The sequence below is a fragment of the Oncorhynchus kisutch genome, linkage group LG10 (assembly GCF_002021735.2).
Source record: "Oncorhynchus kisutch isolate 150728-3 linkage group LG10, Okis_V2, whole genome shotgun sequence".
Taxonomy (NCBI): Eukaryota; Metazoa; Chordata; class Actinopteri; order Salmoniformes; family Salmonidae; genus Oncorhynchus; species Oncorhynchus kisutch.
In genome coordinates, this window is record NC_034183.2 from 38499371 (window position 1) to 38524319 (window position 24949).

General features: G+C 41.6%; 1 protein-coding gene across 1 annotated transcript in view; it reads right to left on the reverse strand.

Annotated features, from left to right (window-relative positions):
• LOC109897213 (collagen alpha-1(XXIV) chain-like) overlaps nt 1-24949 on the reverse strand; it is a 187836-nt gene that overhangs the window by 124058 nt on the left and 38829 nt on the right. Inside the window, exons 3-5 of the mRNA XM_020491764.2 lie at nt 19974-21352; nt 12506-12559; nt 7775-7828 (exon numbers count right to left, since the gene is read on the reverse strand). Coding sequence (XP_020347353.2) covers nt 7775-7828; nt 12506-12559; nt 19974-21352 — 1487 coding nt within the window. The remainder of the gene's footprint in view (nt 1-7774; nt 7829-12505; nt 12560-19973; nt 21353-24949) is intronic.

Genomic DNA, 24949 nt, shown 5'->3' on the forward strand with positions numbered 1-24949 from the left:
CCCTGTCCTGTCTCTATATACCCATTGAATAGGACAAGCACAATACAATTCCCATATGAGGCGAACCAACAGAAATAAACCCCTAACCATCAGGATTCCAGAGGTTTGGGGAAGGCGGCCTGGGAAGCAGGTGTGTTCTACCACTTATACAGTTACACAATATTCTTGGAAAAATCTATCACAATCGTCATTTTCAGGTAAAGAACAAAACAATCACATACCCCCTACATGAAACAGTAAACCTTTTATGGCCGGAACCAGCACAAACCAGTTCAACGGTCCTTTGATATCCATAGGGCTGGCACGTTTTTTCACATGCAGGCGCTTGTCCATTCACATTTTTTTTACGGGTGTTATAGTAAAGACCATAAGCAGCTCGTGAGTTTTAAGTTTGGGGAGGCTTACAATTTATCCTACCATTTCTACCTATCTGAGTGAAAGTTATGATATATGCACATTTTCATTTCAACAATTACGTTTTTAATTTCTCAGAATCATTGTCACATGGTTAATCATAAAATCTGAAGTAAAATGATAAATATCTGAAAGTTAGTTGAATTTTAAGGCGAGCGCGCCAGCCTCTGCCATTAGAAAACATTGATACACTGTGGTCCATTGGCGGCTAAAGAAATTAGCGCATAGAACCTAAATTCCAATGCAGCAGTAAGCCTATAACTTCCATCGTTAACTAAGTAAAATACATAGGCCTAAAGCCGAGAAATAAAAACAGTAGAAAATATCCTGATGAAAATTCCTGCCTCCCTTTCGATCTGTCTTGACTTGAGCTATTGCTAGTGAAGTGCAACATTGTATCAAATCATCAACTGGATCGGCCCAAAGCCGTTGCTAGCACACTTGCAACATTGCATCAACTATCCTATTCCAGGCTCTCAGAGTTTCCCACGCCAGTGAGCTCGGGACAGACAGCTGTTTTTAAGGACGTTTCCACTGGATATATGGGAACATCGGATCATGATAGTTTACTAATTCACACAGATGCTTGGTGATTATCGAGGCCGTGACTGTTGGAAAGATTTTTCAAATGCTGAGGAACTATAATTTGCAATGGATGTATGAAAAAAACTGACATTGTTTACAATGTGTGAGGCAAAGAAAAAATGACTGAGAAGCTCAGCTTATTAGTGGTGGACGTGGTGAGTTAAGGCAACCAGACATTGCCAAATGGGCATTTTCAGAGGAGGAACTTCTTGATGCAATTAAAGCCTTTAAGTCTGGGAAAACTCCAGGGCTGGTTGGAAAACCAGTTGAGATAAAACAAACCTTTTTTGATGTACTCAGAGGACCGTTACTAGCATGTTTTAACCACTCATATAAAAAGGGTAGATTATCAGATACTCAACCAGAAGGTCTAATTTCATTATTACTGAAACAGGACACAAGTGGTAAATATAAAGATCCAGCCCATTGAAAAAAATGTCGAGGCCCCTTACACTTCAGTGTTGTGATGCAAAAACTTGAGCAAAATGCATAGCACATAGAATTTAAAAGGTATTGTTGGATATTATACATCCTAATAAGACAGGTTTTTACATGGACGATACATTGGAGATAATATAAGATAAGGACTGGAAACAATAGAACACTATGAAAAATCTGGGAAACCAGGCCTGGTATTCATAGCTGACTTTGAAAAGGCTTTGATAAAGTACGACTGGAATTTATATGTAAATGCCTGGAATATTTCAGTTTTGGAGAATCTCTTATACAATTGGTCAAAGTTATGTATAGTAATCCTAGGTGTAAAATAGTAAATAATGGCTACATCTCAAAGTATTATACTGTGGTGAAGAAAAACAAGGTTGTCCACTATCGGAATGTCTATTTATTATGGCCATCGAAATGTCAGATCCAACATTAAATAAATATAATATTATTGTTAAACTCAAATATACTCATTGAGAATAAAAAAATAAAAAATCTTTGTAAATTAGATCATAAATAGGACTGGTGGAGTTACGTCACACATGTGGCTAACAAAAATATATGGAAATGTCTGCTCTACCCAAAAGTGGAAGGGGGAGAAAGTAAGGAACTTGTCTGTCGGCCCTGAATTAAAGACCAAAATTGGTTAAGGAAAATTGTGAACCAGTTTAATTTAAGGACCAAAAAATTGACAGCTGTGCTATATAGATTATAAAATTGTAAGGACCAACGCTGGTAGACAGGAAGCAAGTACAGGGAGTGAACATTTAATTAACAATGGACAAGGAACAGGACAGCATCTGGACATGAATACATTAATGCTGACACGGGGAACCAATGGAAGAACAGACCGATAAATGGAGCAATCAACAGTGATGGAGTCCAGGTGAGTCCAGTGAGCCCTGATAAACGTAATGATTGTGACAGGTGTGCGTAATGAAGGGTAGCCTGGCGGAGAGGGAGAGCGGGTAGAGAATTTTTATGTACCAATTTCACTGATACACAAAACAATGCCCTTTTCAAAACTTTTTCAATTTAAATTATTATACAAAAATCTTGCAACCAATAGAATGTTATATATGGGCATATACAATAAGCTTATGAAAATAAAGAGTCGCACACTCCATATATAAACACCTAGTAATTGATTGTGTAAATCACCTAATAAATTACTGGGAGTTGATACAGTTGAAGTCGGAAGTTTACATACACCTAAATTGGAGAAATTAAAACTAATTTTTCAACCACTCCACAAACTTCTTGTTAACACACTACAGTTTTGGGAAGTCGGTTCTACTTTAATTTTTCCAACAATTGTTTACAGATAGATAGATTACTTCACTTATAATTCAAAATTTCTGAAAATGATGTCATGGCTTTAGAAGCTTCTGATAGGCTAATTTGCATAATTTGAGTCAATTGGAGGTGTACCTGTGGATGTATTTCAAGGCCTACCTTCAAACTCAGTACCTCTTTGCTTGACATCATGGGAAAATCTAAAGAAATCAGCTAAGAACTCATACAAAAATGGTAGACCTCCGCAATTCTGGTTCATCCTTGGGAGCAATTTTCAAATGCCTGAAGCTACCACGTTCATCTGTACAAACAATAGAACGCAAGTGTAAACACCATGGGATGACGCAGCCGCCATACCACTCAGTAAGACGACGTGTTCTGTCTCCTAGAGATGAACGTACTTTTTGACAAAAGTGCAAATCAATCCCAGAACAACAGCAAAGGACCTTGTGAAGATGCTGGAGAAAACAGGTACAAAAGTATCTATATCCACATTAAATTGAGTCCTATATCGACATAACCTGAAAGGCCGCTCAGCAAGGAAGAAGCCACTGCTCCAAAACTGCCATAAAAAAAAGCCAGACTACGGTTTGCAACGGTACATGGTGCCAAAGATCGTAATTTTTGGAGAAATGTCCTCTGGTCTGATGAAGCAAAAATAGAATTACTGTTTGGCCATAATGACCATCATTATGTTTGGAGGAAAAGGGGGGAGGCTTGCAACCCGAAGAACACCATCCCAACCGTGAAGCAGAGGGGTGGCAGCATCATGTTGTGGGGGTGCTTTGCTGCAGGAGGGACTGGTGCACTTCACAAAATAGATGGCATCATGAGGATGGAAAATTATGTGGATATATTGAAGCAACATCTCAGACATCAGTCAGGAAGTTAAAGCTTGTTTGCAAATGGGTCTTCCCAATGGACAATGACCCCAAGCATACTTCCAAAGTTGTGGCAAAATGGCTTGAGGACAACAAAGTCAAGGTACTGGAGTGGTCATCACAAAGCCCTGACCTCAATCCCATAGAAAATGTGTGGGCAGAACTGAAAAAGCGGGTGCAAGCAAGGAGGCCGAGGAGGAATGGGCCAAAGGAGGAGGAATGGGCCAAAATTCACCCAACTTATTGTGGGAAGCTTGTGGCTACCGGAAGAGTTTGACTCAGGTTAAACAATGTAAAAGCAATGCTATCAAATACTAATTGAGTGTATGTAAACTTCTGACCCACTGAGAATGTGATGAAAGAAATAAAAGCTGAAATAAATCATTCTCTCTACTATTATTCTGACATTACACATTCTTAAAATAAAGTGATGATCCTAACTGACCTAAGGCAGGGAATACTTACTAGGAATAAATGTCAGGAATGATGAAAAACTGAGTTTAAATGTATTTGGCTAAGGTGTATGTAAACCTCCCATTTCAACTGTATATGGAGTGTGTGACTGTCTATTGTTATAGCTTATAGTTTATTCGCCGTTAGTCAGCACCTCTACATAAAATGATTATCTCTGGGTGTGTGCCAGCCCATATTTTTTTCATTCGGATATATAGGGATACAACCATCCCAGCTCTGCAGATTTTGCTGCAAGAGACAGATTTATTAAATCATTTGTTTTGGTAGTGTCCATATGTATTTTGTATTTGGTCGCATGTTCAGGAATGGCTGAAGAATTTCAACATTTACCTGAAGCTAATTCTGCAAATAGCACTGCTGGGTGATTTGAAAAGTCATAGTCAAATCGATCAATAATATAATAATACTCTTATGGATAAATATTTTTGCTAATTTACAATCTTTTGAACCTGAATAGAAAGGTTCAGAACTTTTTTTGAAACAGCACAGTTGAAAAATATATGGCAAATAGCAGTGGTGTACTTTACTATTTATATTGTTTACAACTTTTACTTTTACTTCACTACATTCCTCATTTTAAATGGTGTACTTTTAACTCCATACATTTTTCCTGACACACAAAAGTACTCATTTGTAAATGATGTGTGTTGGAGTGCCCATGGCTATCCATTAAAAAAAATTAAAACAAGAAAATGGTGCAGTCTGGTTTGCTTAATATAAGTAGATTTAATTTAAGTAGATTTGAGCAGTTACTTTTACTCAAGTCGTATTTTCCTGGTTGACTTTCACTTTTACTTGAGTCATTTTCTATTATCTTTACACAAGTATGACAATTGGGTACCTTTTGTTCCTCTGTCCAGGAAAGAGGTTTTCTGAGAAGAGCATTTGCTACAGGAGCAATTCGAATTCAGTGTAGAAAGGGAATTTTCGACGGTAAATTGTCTTAAACATATCAACGTCTTGCATATGCAGTCAATTCTCCACATTTCAATTTGAAAATATGGAAACTGCTCTGAAGGCACAGATCTACAATCAGAGGGTTCAGAATTGTTCCTACATTAGTTATCAACAGAGCCGGTACATCAAGCTACCATCACTAAAACATAATCCAGAAAATATTGCCGATGTCAGCCTTTAATGCAATGCTATCACTGTTAGTAAGCCTCATTCGGTATGAGTGAACCTGAGCCAGTCAATGTAATGTTACTAAGGACCCACCAGTTCAGGACAGAGGTCAAGTCAACCCCTTGCATTAAAAGTCATCAGAGACTTCACATTACAGCAAGGTTATCTTTTTCTTTCGGAAAATACATGTGTATCCTTCTCTTTCAAGATGAAATTAATCAACACTCCTTCCTCCTCACCAACAGCTGTTTGTTTTTTTTACATGCATCTATTTAACCACCATCCCTTCTTGTCTCGTCCCACCCCTCCCCTTTAACTGCCTACTCAATCAAATGACAGACACAGGTATTTTCCCCTCCTCCATCAGCAAATAACAACCAATCAAAGGCCTCTGTCATGCCCACGGGGCACTTTCCACCCAAAAACTCTGCTGCTGCTATTCACCACGGCAATAGCTGGGAAAAGTAACCTTTAATTAACTAGACAAGTCAGTTAAGAACAAATTCTTATTTCAATGACGGCATACCCCGGCCAAAGCCGGAAGACACTGTGCCAATTGGGACTCCCAATCACAGCCAGTTGTGATGCAGCCTGGATTTGAACCAGGGAATGTAGTGACACCTCTTGCACTGAGATGCAGTGCCTTAGACAGCTGCGCTACATCGGGAGCCTGAGAAGAGTCTATCCCTTCCAAAGACACGTTGATCTGAGCACCATAGAGATATACGTATTTATCTCAATATTGAGCACCTACCACCCACTCTGTGGGAGAGTAAATGTTGCTTATAATTCATAATTGCCAACCATAATGAAAATATATGAAATTAAGTACTATTCCTCAGAAGTGAAACAAAAATCATAACGTTGAACCCCAAGATGAGTAAGATACTAGTTTCTCTAGACAGACGGGTTGCCTCCCACAATGTACCAGCTTAACACTTCTGTACGTGTCCAACATCAGTTTGGTATACACTGTTAAAAGTGCTTTGTAACACCAAAACTAGTGGCAACTGAGCTGCCACCAATGCGTAGGAGACAACCTCAACTTTACTAGAGTATTGAAACACATCATCCTGAGATGTTTTGAAACATTACATGGTGGGTCGTAGCGTCATTTAGTCAAGTGTTACGCAACACCTTGCCAGGGACTGGGAGCACTAATGGAAAAGGTTGAAAACACAAGTATGATGTTTAGAGTTCTGTTTAGTGCAGAATTGGATACCTTCTCCTTTTGGTGTCGTTTCCTCTAAAACTATTGTGGTGTTTCAAATCCTGTCTGTTGCAAAATTAGATCACTTCTTCTGGAGAACTTTGTTTAACATTGATTTATGTATCTGATCATTTGCCAGTTTAATCCATTTTGACAGGCATTTTTGAGCACAGTAGTAACTAGAGGTTTTACTGCAAGCATTGCAGGATTCCGTACTTGCCTCTGTCATTAAAAGTTGGATATGTGGGAATGGGTTGTCTCATCACTGATGTCCTTTTGCCTGAGGATTTCGATATTTGTTCACCATTACACCTCGTGGTACAACAAGCTGCTTAATACTAATGTAGAAGTATACTTGTCTTTCTTCAAACATGCATATAACATTGTGTAAAAATGTTTGAATTACCCACAATCCTCTAAAAACAGAGCCACGTGGCAAGATAGGAAGTGGGATTCAATTACAGCTTCCGCCTGTCCCACCTTTTACATGCCCCGAGAAACCCCAACAGTGTTTTGACAACACTTTCTTGAAAACACTCATATTCAGATTGAAAAAGCACTTTGTGTCTTTTTGAGTACTTGTATTGTTTTATAACACTGTCTGTGTATCATAACACTTACATTGGGGTTTTACATTCCACCACCAGATCTCAGGTTAGAAGCACCACTTTCCATGGTTTCGTTACACTATCGTGGTGTTTTGAGTCTATTTTTACAGTGTAGAGGAAAGGGCAGAGTTGGGACATCCGTCTTTCCTACGTCACTGCACTAACCGTTTGATGCCCAAAAGCGTAAACATCCCCGGACACAAAATAGTAGCTGTCAAGATGAAGATCACTGAATATATTTTTAAGGAGTACATTTCCCAAGTGGCTAGTTTGCATTAACTACCTTTGCTAAAAACCACTGCTAACATTTTGCCGGCAAACTTAGGTTTCGCATTACGATGTTCTGGCATGTCTGCCTCGTGATTTGTTGAGAGCGTTCTGTCTGTAGTCTTCTGTCTGAAGAGGACCCTCCCCAGAACAATTGTTGTCCCTTTTTGAAGTTGCCATGAGAATCTGTCATTAATCCCAGAGTGCTGTTGCTGCCCTAGGTCTGGGATTTCCGAGGCTAGTTAGGTACTGCTTCCCTCTCACTAGGATTAGACCTTACCCTTTGGTACCCTCCCAGCCAAGGAGTCTGGGAGTCAGAGTATGACATTGAACATTACAGCCAGGGCCCTGACAATAAAACTGGTCCTGGCTGACCCCTGGGGGCCTCCACATCCCACAACATTAAAAAGACTCTCTCTGGAGCTCAAGGGGGATGTCTGTGCCCCCCAACCCAGGATTAGGGCACTCACCTTGGGACCAGGAAGACCAGGCAGGCCGGGGTTTCCATGTGGACCAGTAGGACCCTAGAGAGACAGCGAGAGATAGAGAGAGATTAATTTACTGTAGATCTACTACATCACAACGACAGCATAGCATTATTGCTAAGTGGATGGGTCTCTACAGAAGGTGTAAACGGTACAGTGAATTAGTCATACTGTATGTCAGCAACAGTTCCCATCTTTTAGCCACAAAGATTAAAGGTAGATACATCTGCTGAATGAGTCAATGATTATAGGCTGTGATGAGATATAGTGAGACCTTTTCTGAGTTACACATATTTTATGTCACATTTTTCTTCATGTGCCAAGCTATGTCCTACCTTTAAACCGTCCAAGAGTGCACTTTCAAGGGAACACCATATAACATACATGCACTCACTTTGAGTACAACTCACACGTGGGAACAACCACACGTGCATGCTCATGTACACACACACACACACACACACACACACATCTGCACCCCTGCTGTTGCCTGGCTTAACCTGCATTCTCTCTATAACACCCACTACAAACTAAAGCTATGAGGTAAGACTCTGCTCTCTCCCATAACAGTAATCAGTCACCATAAATGGCTGTGATCAGGAGATGACAGAGACTTAACGTAGGGGTAATGATGACCCACGCCTAGTTTTAAAGGTGTCTGTGTGTCCTCTTGACACTGGGTTGTGTTGTGGTGTCACAGTCTTGTTCTACCACCCAGCCCCCAACCTCTCCCCCTGGCGCTCTACTTTCCGCGACTCCAGTAAAACCCCATAACAAAGGATCTCTCTCCCCCTCTGCCTCCCGCCCTCCCTCCTCTCCCCATTTATCTAACTACCCGTCTCGCTCTCTCCCCCTATCTCTGCAACTCTCTCCTCCCACCCTCCTCCTATCTCTCTCTATAGCCTTCTTCTCTCAGTCGCTTTCTCTATCGCTTCCTTCTCTCCTATCTCCCAGAGCAGATTATTTAAAGTGGGGGTCTGTTCTGTGTGTATAAAATGCTGCCACCTGTGGAGTGTGGGGTTTAGCTAAGGTACAATACAGGTGAGTACAGTACAGTGAGGTCTGGAGGTTTGTATCTTGCTGAGGCAGCAGAGTTCGCAGCCCACACAGACACAACCCCCCATTACAGTCATTTTCCACCCCATAACAAAGCCTCCCTCTGTCTATGCCTCTATAGGTCACCGCACAGTATGTAAACCATATGTCTCCACAGTTGGGTCCCACGAGGGTTTACCATTATACAGTAGTTTACCTGTAGACAATTTTTACTGCCTGTCTGGCTGGCTGCTGGAGGGTCCCTGTCTGTCTGACACACACTAAACACGCGTAACCAAGAGGCTTGATGTGTTATAAAGAAGACTTTACAAAGATAAAAACAGAGAGAGGTGCACCTGTGGTCTTCCCGAGTATAGCTGGCTAACTGTGATAGGCACTGCATCTCAGTGCTAGAAGCGTCACTACAGACCCTGGTTCGATTCCAGGCTGTATCACAACCGGCCGTCATCGGGAGTCCCATAGGGCGGCGCACAATTGGCCCAGCGTCGTCTTGGTTAGGATTTGGTCGGTGTAGGCCGTCATTGTAAATGAGAATTTGTTCTTAACTGACTTGCCTAGTTAAATAAAATAAAAAATAAAATATATATATATATATATCATTCTCTATAGCAAAATGTTCAGAAATGCCAGAACATTAAGAGCAAAACATGTCTAGTGATGTTGAAGATGCTCAAAAAGTTCTACAGCTGCGCCGATGACTGGAACGAACTGCAAAATTCACTGAAGCTGGAGTCTTACATCTCCTTCTCTAACTTTAAGTATGAGCTGTCAGAGCAGCTCACCGATCACTGTACCTGTACACAGCCAATCTGTAAATAGCACACCCAACTACCTCATCCCCATATTGTTATTTGTCCTCTTGCTCTTATCCTCTTTTGCACCCCAGTATCTCTACTTGCACATCATCATCTGCACATCTATCACTCCAGTGTTAATGCTAAATTGAAATTTTTCTGCCTCTATGGCCTATTTATTGCCTACTCCCTACTCTTCTACATTTGCACACACTGTACATAGATTTTTCTGTTGTGTTATTGGCTGTACTTTTGTTTGTGTAACTCTGTGTTGTTGTTTTTGTCGCACTGCTTTGCTTTATCTCGGCCAGGTCGCAGTTGTAAATGAAAGCTTGTTCTCAATTGGCCTACCTGGTTAAATAAAGGTGATTTTTTTTTTTTTTTTTTTACCTTTATTTAACCAGGCAAGTCAGTTAAGAACAAATTCTTATTTTCAATGACGGCCTAGGAACAGTGGGTTAACTGCCTGTTCAGGGGCAGAACAACAGATTTGTACCTTGTCAACCTTCCAGTTACTAGTCCAACGCTCTAACCAATAGGCTACCCTGCCGCACCGGCAGAATAAAGAATAAATAAAAAATCTTGCTGGCTGCATCACTGCTTCTTGGTATGGCAACTGCTTGGCATCCAACCAAAAGGCAGTACAGAGGGTAGTGCGTTTGGCCCAGTACATCTCTGGGGCCAAACTCCCTGCCATCCAGGACCTCGATACCAGAGGAAGGCCCAACATTTTTTTTAAGACTCCAGCCACCCAAGTCATAGACTGTTCTCTCTGCTACCACACGGAAAGCAGTACCAGAGTGCCAAGTCTGGGACCAAATAGCTCCTGAACAGCATCTACCCCCAAGCCATAAGACTGCTGAACAGTTCATAAAATGGCCACCTGGACTATTTACATTTTCCCCGTTTATTATTCTTTTTTTTCTTCTTTTTTTTGCAGTGATTCTCTTGCACTGGCTCTATGCACACTCATTAGACACTCACACACACACACACTACATATGCTCACACACAAAACACACACTTTTTTTGAAGCACTTCACGGTAAAGACTACACCTGTTGCATTCGGCGCATGTGACCAACACAATTTGATGTGATTTGATTTAAATGATCTCAGTGTGGTCAGTGATCAGAGGGTAGCTTTCAGAGATCAAACTCTACTATGGTACAGTTTAGTCTCAACAACATCAGAACAGAGACACGCACTGAACAGCACTGAACAGCACTCTACTGCTGTAGCAGCAAGGGCTGATTTCTTGATGCTCCAAGAGCCAGTAAAGAAGGCTTGGGCAGTATACAGTATATACTGTATACTGTATACTGGGGTATTTGGAAATAGCACCGGGATGGTTTTTCAATACTTTCAATACCGTTGAAACGGTACATTTGAATATATGTAGCCAATTTAAGTGAATACATGCAGCCAAGTTGTGCAGTACGATAGGAGACAAAAGAGATGACGTTCTTCATTTCACTTGTCACATTATTTTACATTATGAAGCTTAGCGTAGTTCCCTAGACCCCAGAACAGTTGAGCGAGTCACGTTTGCTTGTAAAGAGCACAATGGGAGAAAGCGGGAGCCGGTGAGTCCAGATGTGTATTCGGTTTAACTTGCTAGTTAGCTAGGTATGTGGCTGAATTAATGAGGAGATGGGGCATCGTATATTCTTAGCTTTCTGCCATGTTTGAGAAGTCAAAGGGCTTTGGAAGAGTTATCTGTACAGCTGCCACTGCTATCTTGATATCCCCCCAAAAAATATCCTTTCGGTTCTCGGCACCTGAGTCTGCTCCTCTGCCCCTCTTCTCAGAGCAGAGAAAGCAGGCCCCGTTGCCCTAGTGACTCCAGACACCACACAGACACAGCATGTATACATGCTGCTCCAGAGTCAGTGCTGTTCAGACCACCATGCATCCAAACATTGTTCATTTGCACTATATCTCTCGTTCACATTTGGTTGTAAATGTCCAAACTCACCCCAAAAACTGCATTCTGTACCTGCTACCTAATAGAGGTAGAACTTTATGAGCTGGATTGCCTGTCTTTGCAATTAGTTTATTTTAGATTGTGCTCGTTAGCATATTTAGCTAATACTATGGAAATCCGCTAGTACTTGTGCTAGGCCCCCTTGTGTACTAAGCCGGCTACTATAAATCCCGGAATGAGAGAAGGACGGTATGATAATATGAAAATCTTTATACCGCCCAACCCTACAGTAAAGTAAACGCATGCATTATCCTCTCACAGGACTATCTCATTCCTACGCACCATTACAGCTCATCCCTGGTTCTTTTTGGAATGTCAGGAGCTCTGTAATGGTGCTGGGTCACTGGTCTTGACAACTGGCTTGTGTCTAGCTTGTGTCTGTGGATTAATGGTGATGAAGTGCATTGAGAAGTGTATCGACTCGCAGACCGTGTGTCATTGCTATGTCTGTTGGGTGTGTTGATGGAGTGAGAGTGCTTTGAAAAGTGTACGTGTAAGTGATGTGTTTTCAGTCACAAAGTGTGTGTCAGTGTTGTGAGTGTGTGTGTCAGCGTTGTGTGTATCAGTACTCTCGGGTATGAACGTGCCTCATCAGACCAATAAACCTGACCCCAACTTACGGAGGACCAGAACTAGCTACTTCATGACCTGTCCTGAAATAAACTCTGAAGAATCCTTTTCAAAAGCCAGCACGACCTTGTAAGATCCTCTAAAAAAACACTTTTCATAGCACCATATAGCACTGTACGAGACTGTTAGGGTTAAAACAAATCTGGGGAAAGGGATCTCCTTTCAATCCGTTTACAGTGTCACCTCAAGGAGGGGTGTAAGCACAATGGCATCACATGACCATGGGTGTGACATGGTTTACAGTACTCACCCGAGCTCCTCTCTTCCCAGCAGGACCAGGTAGACCAGGGGGACCAGGAGGACCCTGTTATAGAGAGAGAGAGGGATGTTACAGACACACAAATAACTTGCTAATTGAGAAGTGATATCATGCGGTTTAATGTACAGTTAGATGTGGGTAGGTGGATACTGTATTTATGTAAGAGGCCTAAACAATTTCAAATCAAAGGAGGCAACAACAAACTCCAAATCGCTAATAGCAAAGCTTTGAGAGGATGGTGATATCATGTTACATTGTCTGGATGAGTGTGAAGTACTATGCCTCAAACCAGTTCTGGGATTAAGATAAACTCTTTGTCATGGCAAAACAACCATGGAGGAAAAGCATGGTACGATTCCACTTCATGTTCTTTTCGACCCAACATATAAAATTCCAGAGTTGGAACTGAAGACTCTAGTACAGTACTTGTAAAACGTGACTTTGATTACATTAAACCTGGTATGTTATGTGGTAGCTTTTTTCCCCATCCCAGGCATTAATAACAAACTTACACAAATGCACACATCCACAGAGGTGTGGAGTAAGGAGCTAACTGGCAAACAAGTAAGAATTCAGCTTGGCTCTCTCAAACGGGATACAGATGTAGGATCTTAATTTGAGCCAGTTTGCTACAGTGGGTCTTTTACTTTGCGTCTTTTACTTTGCGTCTTTTACTTTCGGTTTTGTACACCAGCTTCAAACAGCTGAAAATGCAATATTTTTGGTTATGGGAAATATATTTCACAGCGGTTTAGATGGTACAATGATTCTCTACACAATGACTGATTGTTTTGTCACAAACTGAAATTATGTGAACTATTAGAATTTTAGCAACCAGGAAAAGGCTGAGCGATTTCTGCATATTGCACCTTTTAAAGTATGATTGACAATTGGAGGCTTTTCAAAGTAACAGTTATCATGTATCCTCTATGGACTGATGTGCTAATCCAAGGCAAACAAAAAGAAAGAGAGGATCACTGGAGAGACTTACAGAAAGAGGTTTCACTGAGTGTCTTGGCTGTGGATGGGATGCTAGTAGTAATACTGACAGCAATATAACTGCTGGGTGATTCCTCACGAAACTAGACCATGATTTAGGGGATTTTCACCGCATTTCATCCATAGAAGGGTACTTTCGAGGAAGGATTGTTGACATATATTTGATATTTATACTTTATATTAAATCATAATTGAGAAGAAATTACCTTAAGTTGGATCATGAATATATGTTGGCCTCACCCAGGCCTCCTTTAAGAGTTACAAGGCAAGAATAGTGTATATAAAGATCCAGTCCATTTCAAAAATTGGACTGGATCTGAGTCGCCTCTTCACTGTTGACGTTAAGACTGGTGTTTTATGGGTACTATTTAATGAAGCTGCCAGTTGAGAACTTGTGAGGTATCTGTTTCTCAAACTAGACTAATATACTTGTTCTCTTGCTCAGATGTGCACTGGGGCCTCCCACTCCTCTTTCTATTCTAGTTAGAGTCTGTTTGCACTGTTCTGTGAAGGGAGTAGTACACAGCGTTGTACGAGAACTTCAGTTTCTTGGCAATTTTTCACAAGGACTAGCCTTAATTTCTCAGAACAAGAATAGACTGATGAGTTCCAGAAGAAAGTTCTTTGTTTCTGGCCATTTTGAGCCTGTAATCGAACCCACAAATGCTGATGCTCCAGATACTCAACTAGTCTAAAGAAGGACAGTTGTACTGCTTCTTTAATCAGGACAAATAGTTTTCAGCTGTGCTAACATAATTTCAAAATGGTTTTCTAATGATCAATTTGCCTTTTAAAATGATAAACTTGGATTAGCTAACATTGGAACACAGGAGCTATGGTTGTTGATAATGGGCCTCTGTACGCATATGTAGATATTCCATTAAAAAATCTGCCATTTCCAGCAACAATAGTCATTTACAACATTAATGGGTGTTATAGTAAAGACTATAAGCAGCTCGTAAGTTTCAAGTTTGGGGAAGCTTACAATTTATCCTACCATTTCTACCCATCTGAGTGAAAGCCATGATATATAGGCACATTTTCATTTCAATAATTACGTTTTCATTTCTCAATCATTAATCGTAAAATTCTGCACAGCTGCCACTTAAAATTCAACTAAGGCAAGAGCACCAGCCTCTGCCAATAGGACAAATTGATACACACAATATTGAAAAGTATAAACATCAATATATACAAAAAGAAAGAATGTATTTGGCAAATATTTGTATATGTTGTTAACATAATACACACATATATATATATATATAATACGTTCCAGAGTGGGATCTTTGCTAGTTTTAAAGTTATTACCCATTTCATACATACAAATTGCAGTAGTAGACAACGTAAGCAATCACAGTCCTCCCTTTACTTGTTCCATTGTATCACCCTGCAAATCAACAGCAAACAGTGACCATTTTGAACCATTTTCACATTCACTCTGTTAGTAATGCTTACAAATTGGATCTAAAAGTAGCACAGATCCCAGTCTGGAACTTTGATATTCCCGTAGAGTATATTATGTTCAACAATATATCAAAAACGTTGCCTTATCAAAAAGGGTACATTATCAATATTCAATGTTAACATTTTTCAAGATTCATAAATTAAGGTAAGAAAATTGTTATTGAAATCAAAAAGAATATCCCAAATATAAACGTCACAAATATTCCAACTCAAAATTTTAAAAAATATGTCAAAACACTTTCCTTCAAAGGATCCTTTTATGGATAAATGTCATGAAAATCTAAAACCTTGTTTTGTGAGGAATCACACTCCCATGACACTGTGTTCACAATGTAGCAAGCTGCTATACAGCAGCATGAAATAGTATGACGGTCAGGACATAATGCACACACACACAGAGTCATGGAAAAACTATTTTGGAATGATACACAATAATAAACAAAGGGATACAAAAACATGTGTGTATGTTTGTCTGTATGTGCGTGTACAGTTGAAGTCAGAAGCTTACATCCACTTAGGTTGGAGACATTAAAACCACTCCACAAATCTCTTGTTAACAAATTAACGTTTTGGCAAGTCGGTTAGGACATCTACTTTGTGCATGACACAAGTAACTTTTTTAACAAATGTTTACAGGCAGATTATTTCACATATAATTAACTCTATCACAATTCCAGTTGGTCAGAAGTTTGCATACACTAAGTTGACTGTGCTTTTAAACAGCTTGGAAAGTTCCCCAAAATGATGTCATGGCTTTAGAAGCTTCTGAAAGGCTTATGGACATCCTTTGAGTCAATTGGAGGTGTACCTGTGGATATATTTCTTGGCCTACCTTCAAACTCAGAGCCTATTTGCTTGACATCATGGGAAAAGAAAAATAAATCAGCCAAGACCTGAGAAAGAAAAATGGAAGAAAAAGACATTTCCAAACACCTGAAGGTACCAGTTCATCTGTACAACCAATAGTACGCAAGTATAAACACCATGGGACCATGAAGCCGTCATACCGCTCAGGAAGGAGATGCATTCTGTCTCCTAGAGATGAACGTACTTTGGTGCCAAAAGTGCAAATCAATCCCTGAACAACAGCAAAGGACCTTGTGAAGATGCTGGAGGAAACAGGTACAAAAGTATCTATATCCACAGTAAAACAAGTCCTATATCAATATAACTTGAAAGGCCGCTCAGCAAGGAAGAAGCCACTGCTTCAAAACCACCATAAGAAAAGCCAGACTACGGTTTGCAACTGCATATGGGGCCAAAGATCATAATTTTTGGAGAAATGTCCTCTGGTCTGATGAAACAAAAATAGAACTGTTTGGCCATAATGACCATCGTTATGTTGGAAAAGGGGGAGGCTTGCAAGCCGAAAAACACAATCCCAGCCGTGAAGCACGGGGATGTCAGCATCATATTGTGGGGGTGCTTTGCTGCAGGAGGGACTGGTGCACTTCACAAAATAGATGGCATCATGAGGGAAGAAATGTATGTGGATATATTGAAGAAACTTCTCAGACATCAGTCAGGAAGTTAAAGCTTGGTCTCAAATGGGTCTTCCAAATGGACAATGACCCCAAGCATACTTCCAAATTTGTGGCAAAATGGCTTAAGGACAACAAAGTCAAGGTATTGGAATGGCCATCATAAAGCCCTGACCTTAATCCTATAGAAAATGTATGGGCAGAACTGAAAAGGTGTGTGCGAGCAAGGATGCCTACAAACCTGACTCAGTTACTCTAGCTCTGTCAGGAGGAATGGGCCAAATTTCATCCAACTTTTTGTGAAAGGCCACTTGAAACGTTTGACCCAAGGTAAGCAATTTAAAGGCAATGCTACCAAATACTAATTGAGTGTAGGTACATTTCTGACCCACTGGGAATGTGATGAAAGAAATAAAAGCTGAAATAAATCATTCTCTCTATTATTATTCAGACATTTCACATTCTTAAAATAAAGTGGTGATCCTAACTGACCTAAGACAGGGAATCTTTACCAGGATTAAATGTCAGGAATTGTGAAAAACTGAGTTTAAATGTATTTGGATAAGATGTATGTGAACTTCCGACTTCAACTGTACGTGTGCGTACGAGCAGTTATGGGGAAATCCTGCACATTCTATTCCTCTCCGTCGATATCAATGGGACAAAGAGAGAACGTCTCAGTGACAGAAACAGCTGCTTGCTCATGGAGCCACACTCCAACACAGACACAGTGATGGAAACAGTGAGTGCACTACTACCGCCTTCTCCTCGCCATAACAACAGGGCCAATTGAGACCATGAGGCTTCTTCACGCAAAAAAAAACAAAGATCTGTTGATAATATTAGCAGCATGACAGCTGTGCTGCTGGCTGCGTGTTGGGCCCAACAAAACCTTAAAACTATTTATTGTACAGTATGTTTCATACTATATATTTTAATTTGCTGTCTACTAATGGTAACACTTAGCCTGGATAAACCAGACTTAGCGCTGCACTCACTATTGTTCAGTATGGTCGAACCTGTCTAGGTAGCACTAATAGTACCAGCAGTGAAAGGTATTTCAGAGAGAGGAAGTAAATCATGAAGGTGACGATTGAGTCATCTGTACTTCCTCCCTCTTAAAGTGCATTTGAAGTGTCTGTACATTCTTCTCACATCCCAGCATTGAGTCAAACTGGATCTCAATTCTCAACAATTCTCAAACAAAATAGAAAAATGTTAATGCACCAAGTAGTAGGTAATTGCAATGGCCAACACACCTGAACACACTTAACAAGAGAGGATATAGAGTTTTGTTGATTAAAAGCAGTATGTATATGTTTTTAAATAACATTCTTAGAACGTATAAACATTTTATTGTTTTTTTTATGGAAAGTTTTCTTCATTTTCTGAGAACGTAACTGAGCTTACTGATGTTGTGTACAATTTTAAAAAATACATTCACAGAATATTGCCAAGAACTGATATAAAAGAGAACCATACATTATCTGAATATTTGGAAAACATCTCTTAAGTCACACCATTTTTGAGAACTTTCCCAGAATGTAGTAAAAATATGACATTAAATAGATCCACATGGGAACTTGTGTGTAATTTTCTGTAGAAGTACTTAAATTCCTACAGAAGAAAGTTGTTTCTTAACGTACAGAACAATTTGAGGACATGACTTTAAATAGAACCATGAGGAAACCTGTAGGAAACATTGTGGTGAAGTACTGAAATTCCCACAGAAAAACGTTGTTTCTTAATGTTTTCAGAACAATTTGAAAACATTCCAAATGTCAAACCCATTGGAGAACATTCCTTGAACATTACCAAAATTGCAATTAAATGTTACCATGTCTGAACTTTTAGGAAACGTTCTATTAGACTAATGAAATTCCAAGAAAATAACGTGTTTTTGTCAAGTTCCGTAAATGAGCTGAGAACGTTCCAAAGCCAAGCATCTATCCTGCAACGTTCCCAGAAAGTTGTGGGAAGGTTGTATACAAAATAAACATAGGACAACCAGGTGCTCACCAAGCTCAAAGAAACATATGGTTCTCAGAACGTTATGTGCTAGCTAGGTATCTGCTAAATAATGGGCTGTAAAACAAAGGGTTTAAAGGGTTATTCATATGCATCCCCTGTGTTTAATGTATGCTTCTCTACTGACTATCTGGAGCCAGAGCCAAAACCAATGTGAGGATGAGATACAATCAGTGTTCCATTCACTGTACTTCCATGCTCCGGAGCAGGCAAATGAAACACGGAGCAGGGAGCACTGAACATGGGAGAGTATGGAGCACAGGAGAACGCTGAACAGAACATAGCCAGCATAGCCTAGTGGTTAGAGCGTTGGACTAGTAACCGGAAGGTTGCAAGTTCAAACCCCCAAGCTGACAAGGTACAAATCTGTCGTTCTGCCCCTGAACAGGCAGTTCAACACCCAAAGGTTCCTAGGCTGTCATTGTAAATAAGAATTTGTTCTTAACTGACTTGCCTAGTAAAATAAAGGTTAAAAAAATAAATAATAATATCCTCAATCTGTAGCTCTGAGTGCAGGATGGGATGTGGTGACATCACAATCACACACTGACCCATTGTCCTTGCGCTGACCTGACATCCTAAATATGGAGCCTGTCAGAGACTGTTGCTAAAGAAAATGGCTGCATTTTCACAACACATACAGTAGCTTAGTCAAGGAGGATGGAAAAACAAGTCGATATCTGACTCCTTGACTTATTACCTCCTGGTAACCAGGTTTGGTTGGCCTCCAAAAACATTTGTCTACCAGCTCTAGGCTCATGGAGTTGAATTAGAGAAACAGAAGTTAGGCTCGGACTTACTCTCGGTAAAGGTGCAATCTGTAATAATTATAGCGACTGCTTTTCAATTATCAAAAAAATGACAGATTGTGGCTTTAAGTCCTTGAGGAGAAAGGTTGAGCAGCAACACCACTGACTTGGAAACACCTCAATCAGCTGTGTCCCTCTGAGGCTGCCATGGGGCCATAAGCATTAGATCGGCATCACCGATATGACAGAATGTCAGAATGTTGTTCTCACTGAAGAGAAGAAAAAATACCTCTACAGCTAGCTAGCGGATGTCAGCCTGTTGGATGCTCTTTTGTCGGTAGGCTATAGGAGCAACCGCCAGTTATAAATTACACCCCTCCCCACTCTCACAAGAGTGAGGACAAGTCACTGGCAGTATTTCAAGAGGAATGACATGTTATTTTAACCACCTGTTGATACATGAAAAAAGGTGCTTCGACACCATCACCTTGCCTCTAAATCAATACAAAGGCCTGCCAAATTATTTACTTTTTTTTTTCTTTTGGGGGGGCTTTATTGAGTGTGTTTGAGAAAGAGGGCCAATAGAACACTCAATGCATAATTACAATAAATTAGGCTTAATTGTTAATGGTCCCCCATTGCTCATGCACACCTCTGCTCTGACTTGCGGGAAACACACTTTAAAGAAATGTTTCCAACATTCTCTCAATCTATTTATGATTTCCAAACACTTACCGGAGGACCTGGTTCTCCTTTGGGTCCGGGGAAAGCTTCGTCATAGTCTCCGTAGAAGTAGTCTGGATCCTCATAACCATAGTCGTAGCCTCCCATGTCCACATCGTAGGCCTCTTCCTGGCCATGCTCCTCTGAGGTTTCCACCTGGTTCTCCCGGTACAGGGTGGTGCCATTGGGTCTGAACTGGGTGTCCAGGAGGTGGTCAATGGGCTGGAGCTGGGGGTTAGAGTCCCTAGGCCTGGAGCTGGAGCTGTTCCTCAAGCCATCCTTCAAGTGAGTCTGCTTGACAGGAGAGTTTATACCTGGGGTGTCTATGGTGACCCGTTGGGGCCTCCTGGGGCTCCTCTCCTCCATGTCATTCTCAGACTGGGGAGAGTGCCTGGTTGAGCCCCTTGTTGGGCTGGATCTGTAACTGGGGGTGGTACTTCTGTGGGTGATTCCCAGGGCTCCCAGCCCACTGAGGGTGCCTGAGGACAGGCTGTTGTGGCCAGCAGTGACGGGGGTATGGATGGAGTTGAGATGCTCTAGCAGGGAGCTCTGGGTCTGGATCCTGACCCCCAGGTGAGGCTGCTCTGAGGGGCTTAAATACATTGTTCCGGACCTCTCCAGAGAGGGGATGGGGGCTGATCCGGCCGAGGTGGACGTCTGCTGGGTGTGGGAGTCTACAGTCAACAATGGGGGCACCACCATCTGGGACTCCAGAGAAAGAGGAATAGGAGAGAAAGCCAGGGAGCTGGAAACCTCCATATCCGAGATGGGGGACCATCGGAAAGTGTCGGCCAGCCGGCATTGTCTTTTAAGGTAGTCGCAGTAGCGCGCAGCAGCCTGGGCCAGGGGGTAGATATCCAGCTGGCATATGAGGCCCTGGAATTGGGCTGCTTTGGAGTTCATCCTTCCTAAGGTGAGCAGGCCTCCGGATCCTGACCCCAGGGTCTGTGACCGGGTCAGCGTCTGCTCTCTCTGCTGCACCGCCCCGCAGTCCGCATGGAACGACACAGAGCGTGGCCTCACGCCCACTGCGAAAGAGTGCTGGAGCCCGTCATGCACGTCATAGGTGAAGTAGACGGAGGTCTTCTCGGCAGTGTACACGACCACCTTCCCGGGCAGCAGCTGGATACCAAACTGCAGCTTGTTCCTGCTGTCACGCACGCTGAAAAGGAAAGCATTGTTCGCTCGCCAGGAGCTTAGGCTCACCACAACAGAAAACTCCTCACCGAGCTCCGGCGGGAACAGGCTTCCCGTGGGGGCTTCAATGTGGGCATCCAGGCTGAGTAGGACCCCGGCTCTTGGGGGTGAGGATGGAGGAGAGGGCGAGCTGATCCCAGAGGAGAGAGTCTCTCTGCTGCCGGTGAGGCCCAGCTGATGGAGGATATCGACACCTGCGGAGGAGAGAGCTGTAAGTTAGACAGTCAGACCCGTGCAACATCTTAAAATCTTACAAACAGTAATAGCATCATCACTACCTCCAGTGAAACATGGTGGTAGTAGGGGATTACTCAATGCACTGTATATACAAATGCTAGTGGAAAAGGAGGTAGGAAAGGAGATGAAGGAAGAAGAAGAAAGAAAATTATGAATAAAGAAAGGAAAGCAAGTAGAAGAGGACCATGAAGTGAATATATAGGTGGAAGGTCTGATCAAGGCTCGGCCGCACTGACATCACAGATTACCCATAGTCCTCCTCAGACAGCCAGGCAAGTGAGCCATGCAGCTGGGTTCCAAATCAAATCCAATTTTATTAGTCACATGCGCCAAATACACACTTGACGTGGCATTGTGGCCAGTTAACTGCTTACTTACGAGCCCCTAACCAAAAGTGCAGTTTAAAAAAAAATACGGATAAGAATAAGAGATAAAAGTAACAAGTAATTAAAGAGTAGCAGTTAAATTAACAATATATAAAGGGGGGTGCTGGGTACAGAATCAATGTGCGGGGGCACCGGTTAGTTGAGGTAGTATTTACATGTCGATAGAGTTATTAAAGAGACTATACATAAGATGACAACAGAGAGTGGCAGTGGTGTGGATGGGGGGGGGGGGCAATGCAAATAGTCTGGGTAGCCATTTGACTAGATGTTCAGGAGTCTCATGGCTTGGGGGTAGAATCTGTGTAGAAGCCTTTTGTACCTAGACTTGGCGCTCCGTTACCGCTTGCCGTGCGGAAGCAGAGAGAACAGTCTATGGCTAGGGTGGCTGGAGTCTTTGACAATTTTTTGTGCCTTCCTCTGACACCACCTGGTGTGGTGCCATCTTGGATGGCAGGACGTTTGGCCCCAGTGATGCACTGGGCCATACGCACTACCCTCTGTAGTGCCTTACGGTCGGAGGCCGAGCAGTTGCCATACCAGGAAGTGATGCAACCAGTGCTCTCAATGGTGCTGCTGTAGAACCTTTTAAAGATCTGAGGACCCATGCCGAATCTTTTCAGTCAGTCTTTTCACGACTGTATTGGTGTGCTTGGACAATGTTAGTTTGTTGGTGATGTGGACACCAAGGAACATGAAGCTCTCAACCTACTCCACTGCAGCAGAATGGGGGCGTGCTCGGTCCTCTTATTCCTGTAGTCCACAATCATCTCCAGACAGGAGACTATAGAGAGATACAGTACAGTACTACCACACAGCAATATATGTGTGTGTGTATGATTCAAACAGCTTGTTTGAATCAATCTGCCACCAGAGATTCATGATGTTATCTCCTGCTGAGTCATGAATTTCCCTCTCTCCCAGGTGATTCCTCGAACGACAGGTCAGACCTGCTTTAATTGAAGTTCAGCAAGAGAACCGTGTTTACAAAGTAGTTTAAAAAGTACTGAAGCGTTTTCTCAGCACGGTAGCTGTCTAAGCTTTGAATCAGGGTATAACATGACTAAAGGGAAGCATTACAAATGTCAACAGCATGGCACAATATTTTTGAAAAAGCATATGATATGACAAATGAGAAAAAAATAGGTATTAAATATATTATGGACGTAAGAAGCAAAAGGAATCAAAACTCAGCGGCTTTACAGAAGACACAACTCTGTGTGTGTGTGTGTGTGTGTGTGTGTGTGTGGGAGGGAGGACAAACTGGCAGACTGATGTGTACACTCAGTGGAATCCAGGAAATAGGAGAATGTCAGTGGGGAGATCCCGGGAAGAGTAGGAGAGGAGAAGAAGGAGGAGGGGTAGGAGGGAGGAGGAGGAGTTGGAGGAGAAGGAGCAGTGGAAGGTATTTTCATTACTAATCCAGAGACACTAGTTTCCTTTGAAACAGCTCATCCCCCCCAAGCTCATTGAGCTGCTCAGGGAGCTTTTCAAAGACTGTTTTATTGATTTGGCAGAACAGGAGTGAAGAGAACTTAACCAGCAGTTTGCATGCACGCACGCATAAGATATATGGCAAAGGAAATAGCTTCTTTGGGGGGCATGCAAAACCCTCACTCACCACAGTTAAAAAAAAAAGAGTCAAGAATGGAGACTGGTAAATAATCAGACATCAAAGCGGTAAGCTATTTTAGAACGAGTTGCACATATATGACCTTGCGACCTTTCATCTTGGTAACGGGTCAAATGGAACAGCTAATAAGTTATTTAGAAAAGCGTAGTATAAATGTTAACAGCAGAAATTTGGGGAGGAAGGGGTAACAGATGGTGGCTGACATTTACCTTAGTCCAATTTGTATAATCTAAACGTACACATGGAAACACTTAGCAAAAAGCCTTATGGATTCAGCGATCAGAGAATATTCAAACAGAGTGACATTGGAGACCATTATCTTTGGAAATAGATCTATGCCTGAACTGTAAACAGCATAACATTGTACGTATTCCGAAAAATGTTGTTTAATGAGCGACATTAGCTCACCAGTCAATAGGCTGAATAGTGAAGTAGTTTCCCACAGTCAAAGTCCTGCAATAAGAGCTATGATGTTATTATGTGTAAACTCTTCACGGTTGTGTTCTTTAGATGTCACTGAGTAGGCTGATACCACATTTCAAGGACCCAAGATCCGTAGGTAAGGCTGTACATTGGAATATAAATGTTCGATACACATAGTAGTTTCACTGGTGAGCTAATGTGGCTCATTTCACAAGTCCTGCAATAAGAGCTATGATGTTAATATTTGTGTTAACCAACGTTTCCTAAATTCAGTCCTGGGGCCCCCTTTGGTTGCACATTTAGCTTTTTGCCCTAGCTCTACACAGCTGATTCAAATAACTCATCATCATCAAGTTTTGATTATTTGAATCAGCTATTTATTGCTCAGGCAAAAAACTAAACATGCACCCCTTAGGGTCCCCAGGACCGAGTTTGGGAAACGCTGGTGTGAAGTCTTCTGTGGATGTCACTGAGTAGGCTGATACCCCATTTCATTGACCCATAGGTAAGAATGTACATTGCAATATGAATGTCTAACACGCACAATAGACTGACTGGGGAGGTGATTTCCCACTGTCAAAGTCCTCCAATAAGAGCTGCTATGATAATGTGTGTAAAGTCTTCACAGTTGTGTTCTGTGGGTGTCACTGAATTGGCTGATACCCCATTTAATTGATTCACAATCCATAGGCAAGGCTATACAGTGAAATATATGTATGCCCCCCAATGCAATTATGAAGTCTAATACATCCACAGTGCGATTTAAACTCATTTGTCCCTTGTCAAATTAACAAATTATTTATTTTGTTGAATTTATATAACAACATTCCAAACTTGTTAAGCATCATCTAGTGCAAATATGACATGATTACAGTATTTGTATCTGTTTCAATGTGGGACCTTTATTTTGAAGGCGAACCGCAAATTCCACTATTGTGGCTAGCTTCACATACAGTGCTGGTCACTGTTGAAAATGACGTATCTACTGATTTCTGGCTTTTTCGTGTGGAGGCATGCATCCAAGACTTAGGTCGGCTAGACGCTATAAGGGACACATAGGTCAAATCAAATCATATTATATTTGTCAAATGCACCGAATGCAACTGTGATTACTC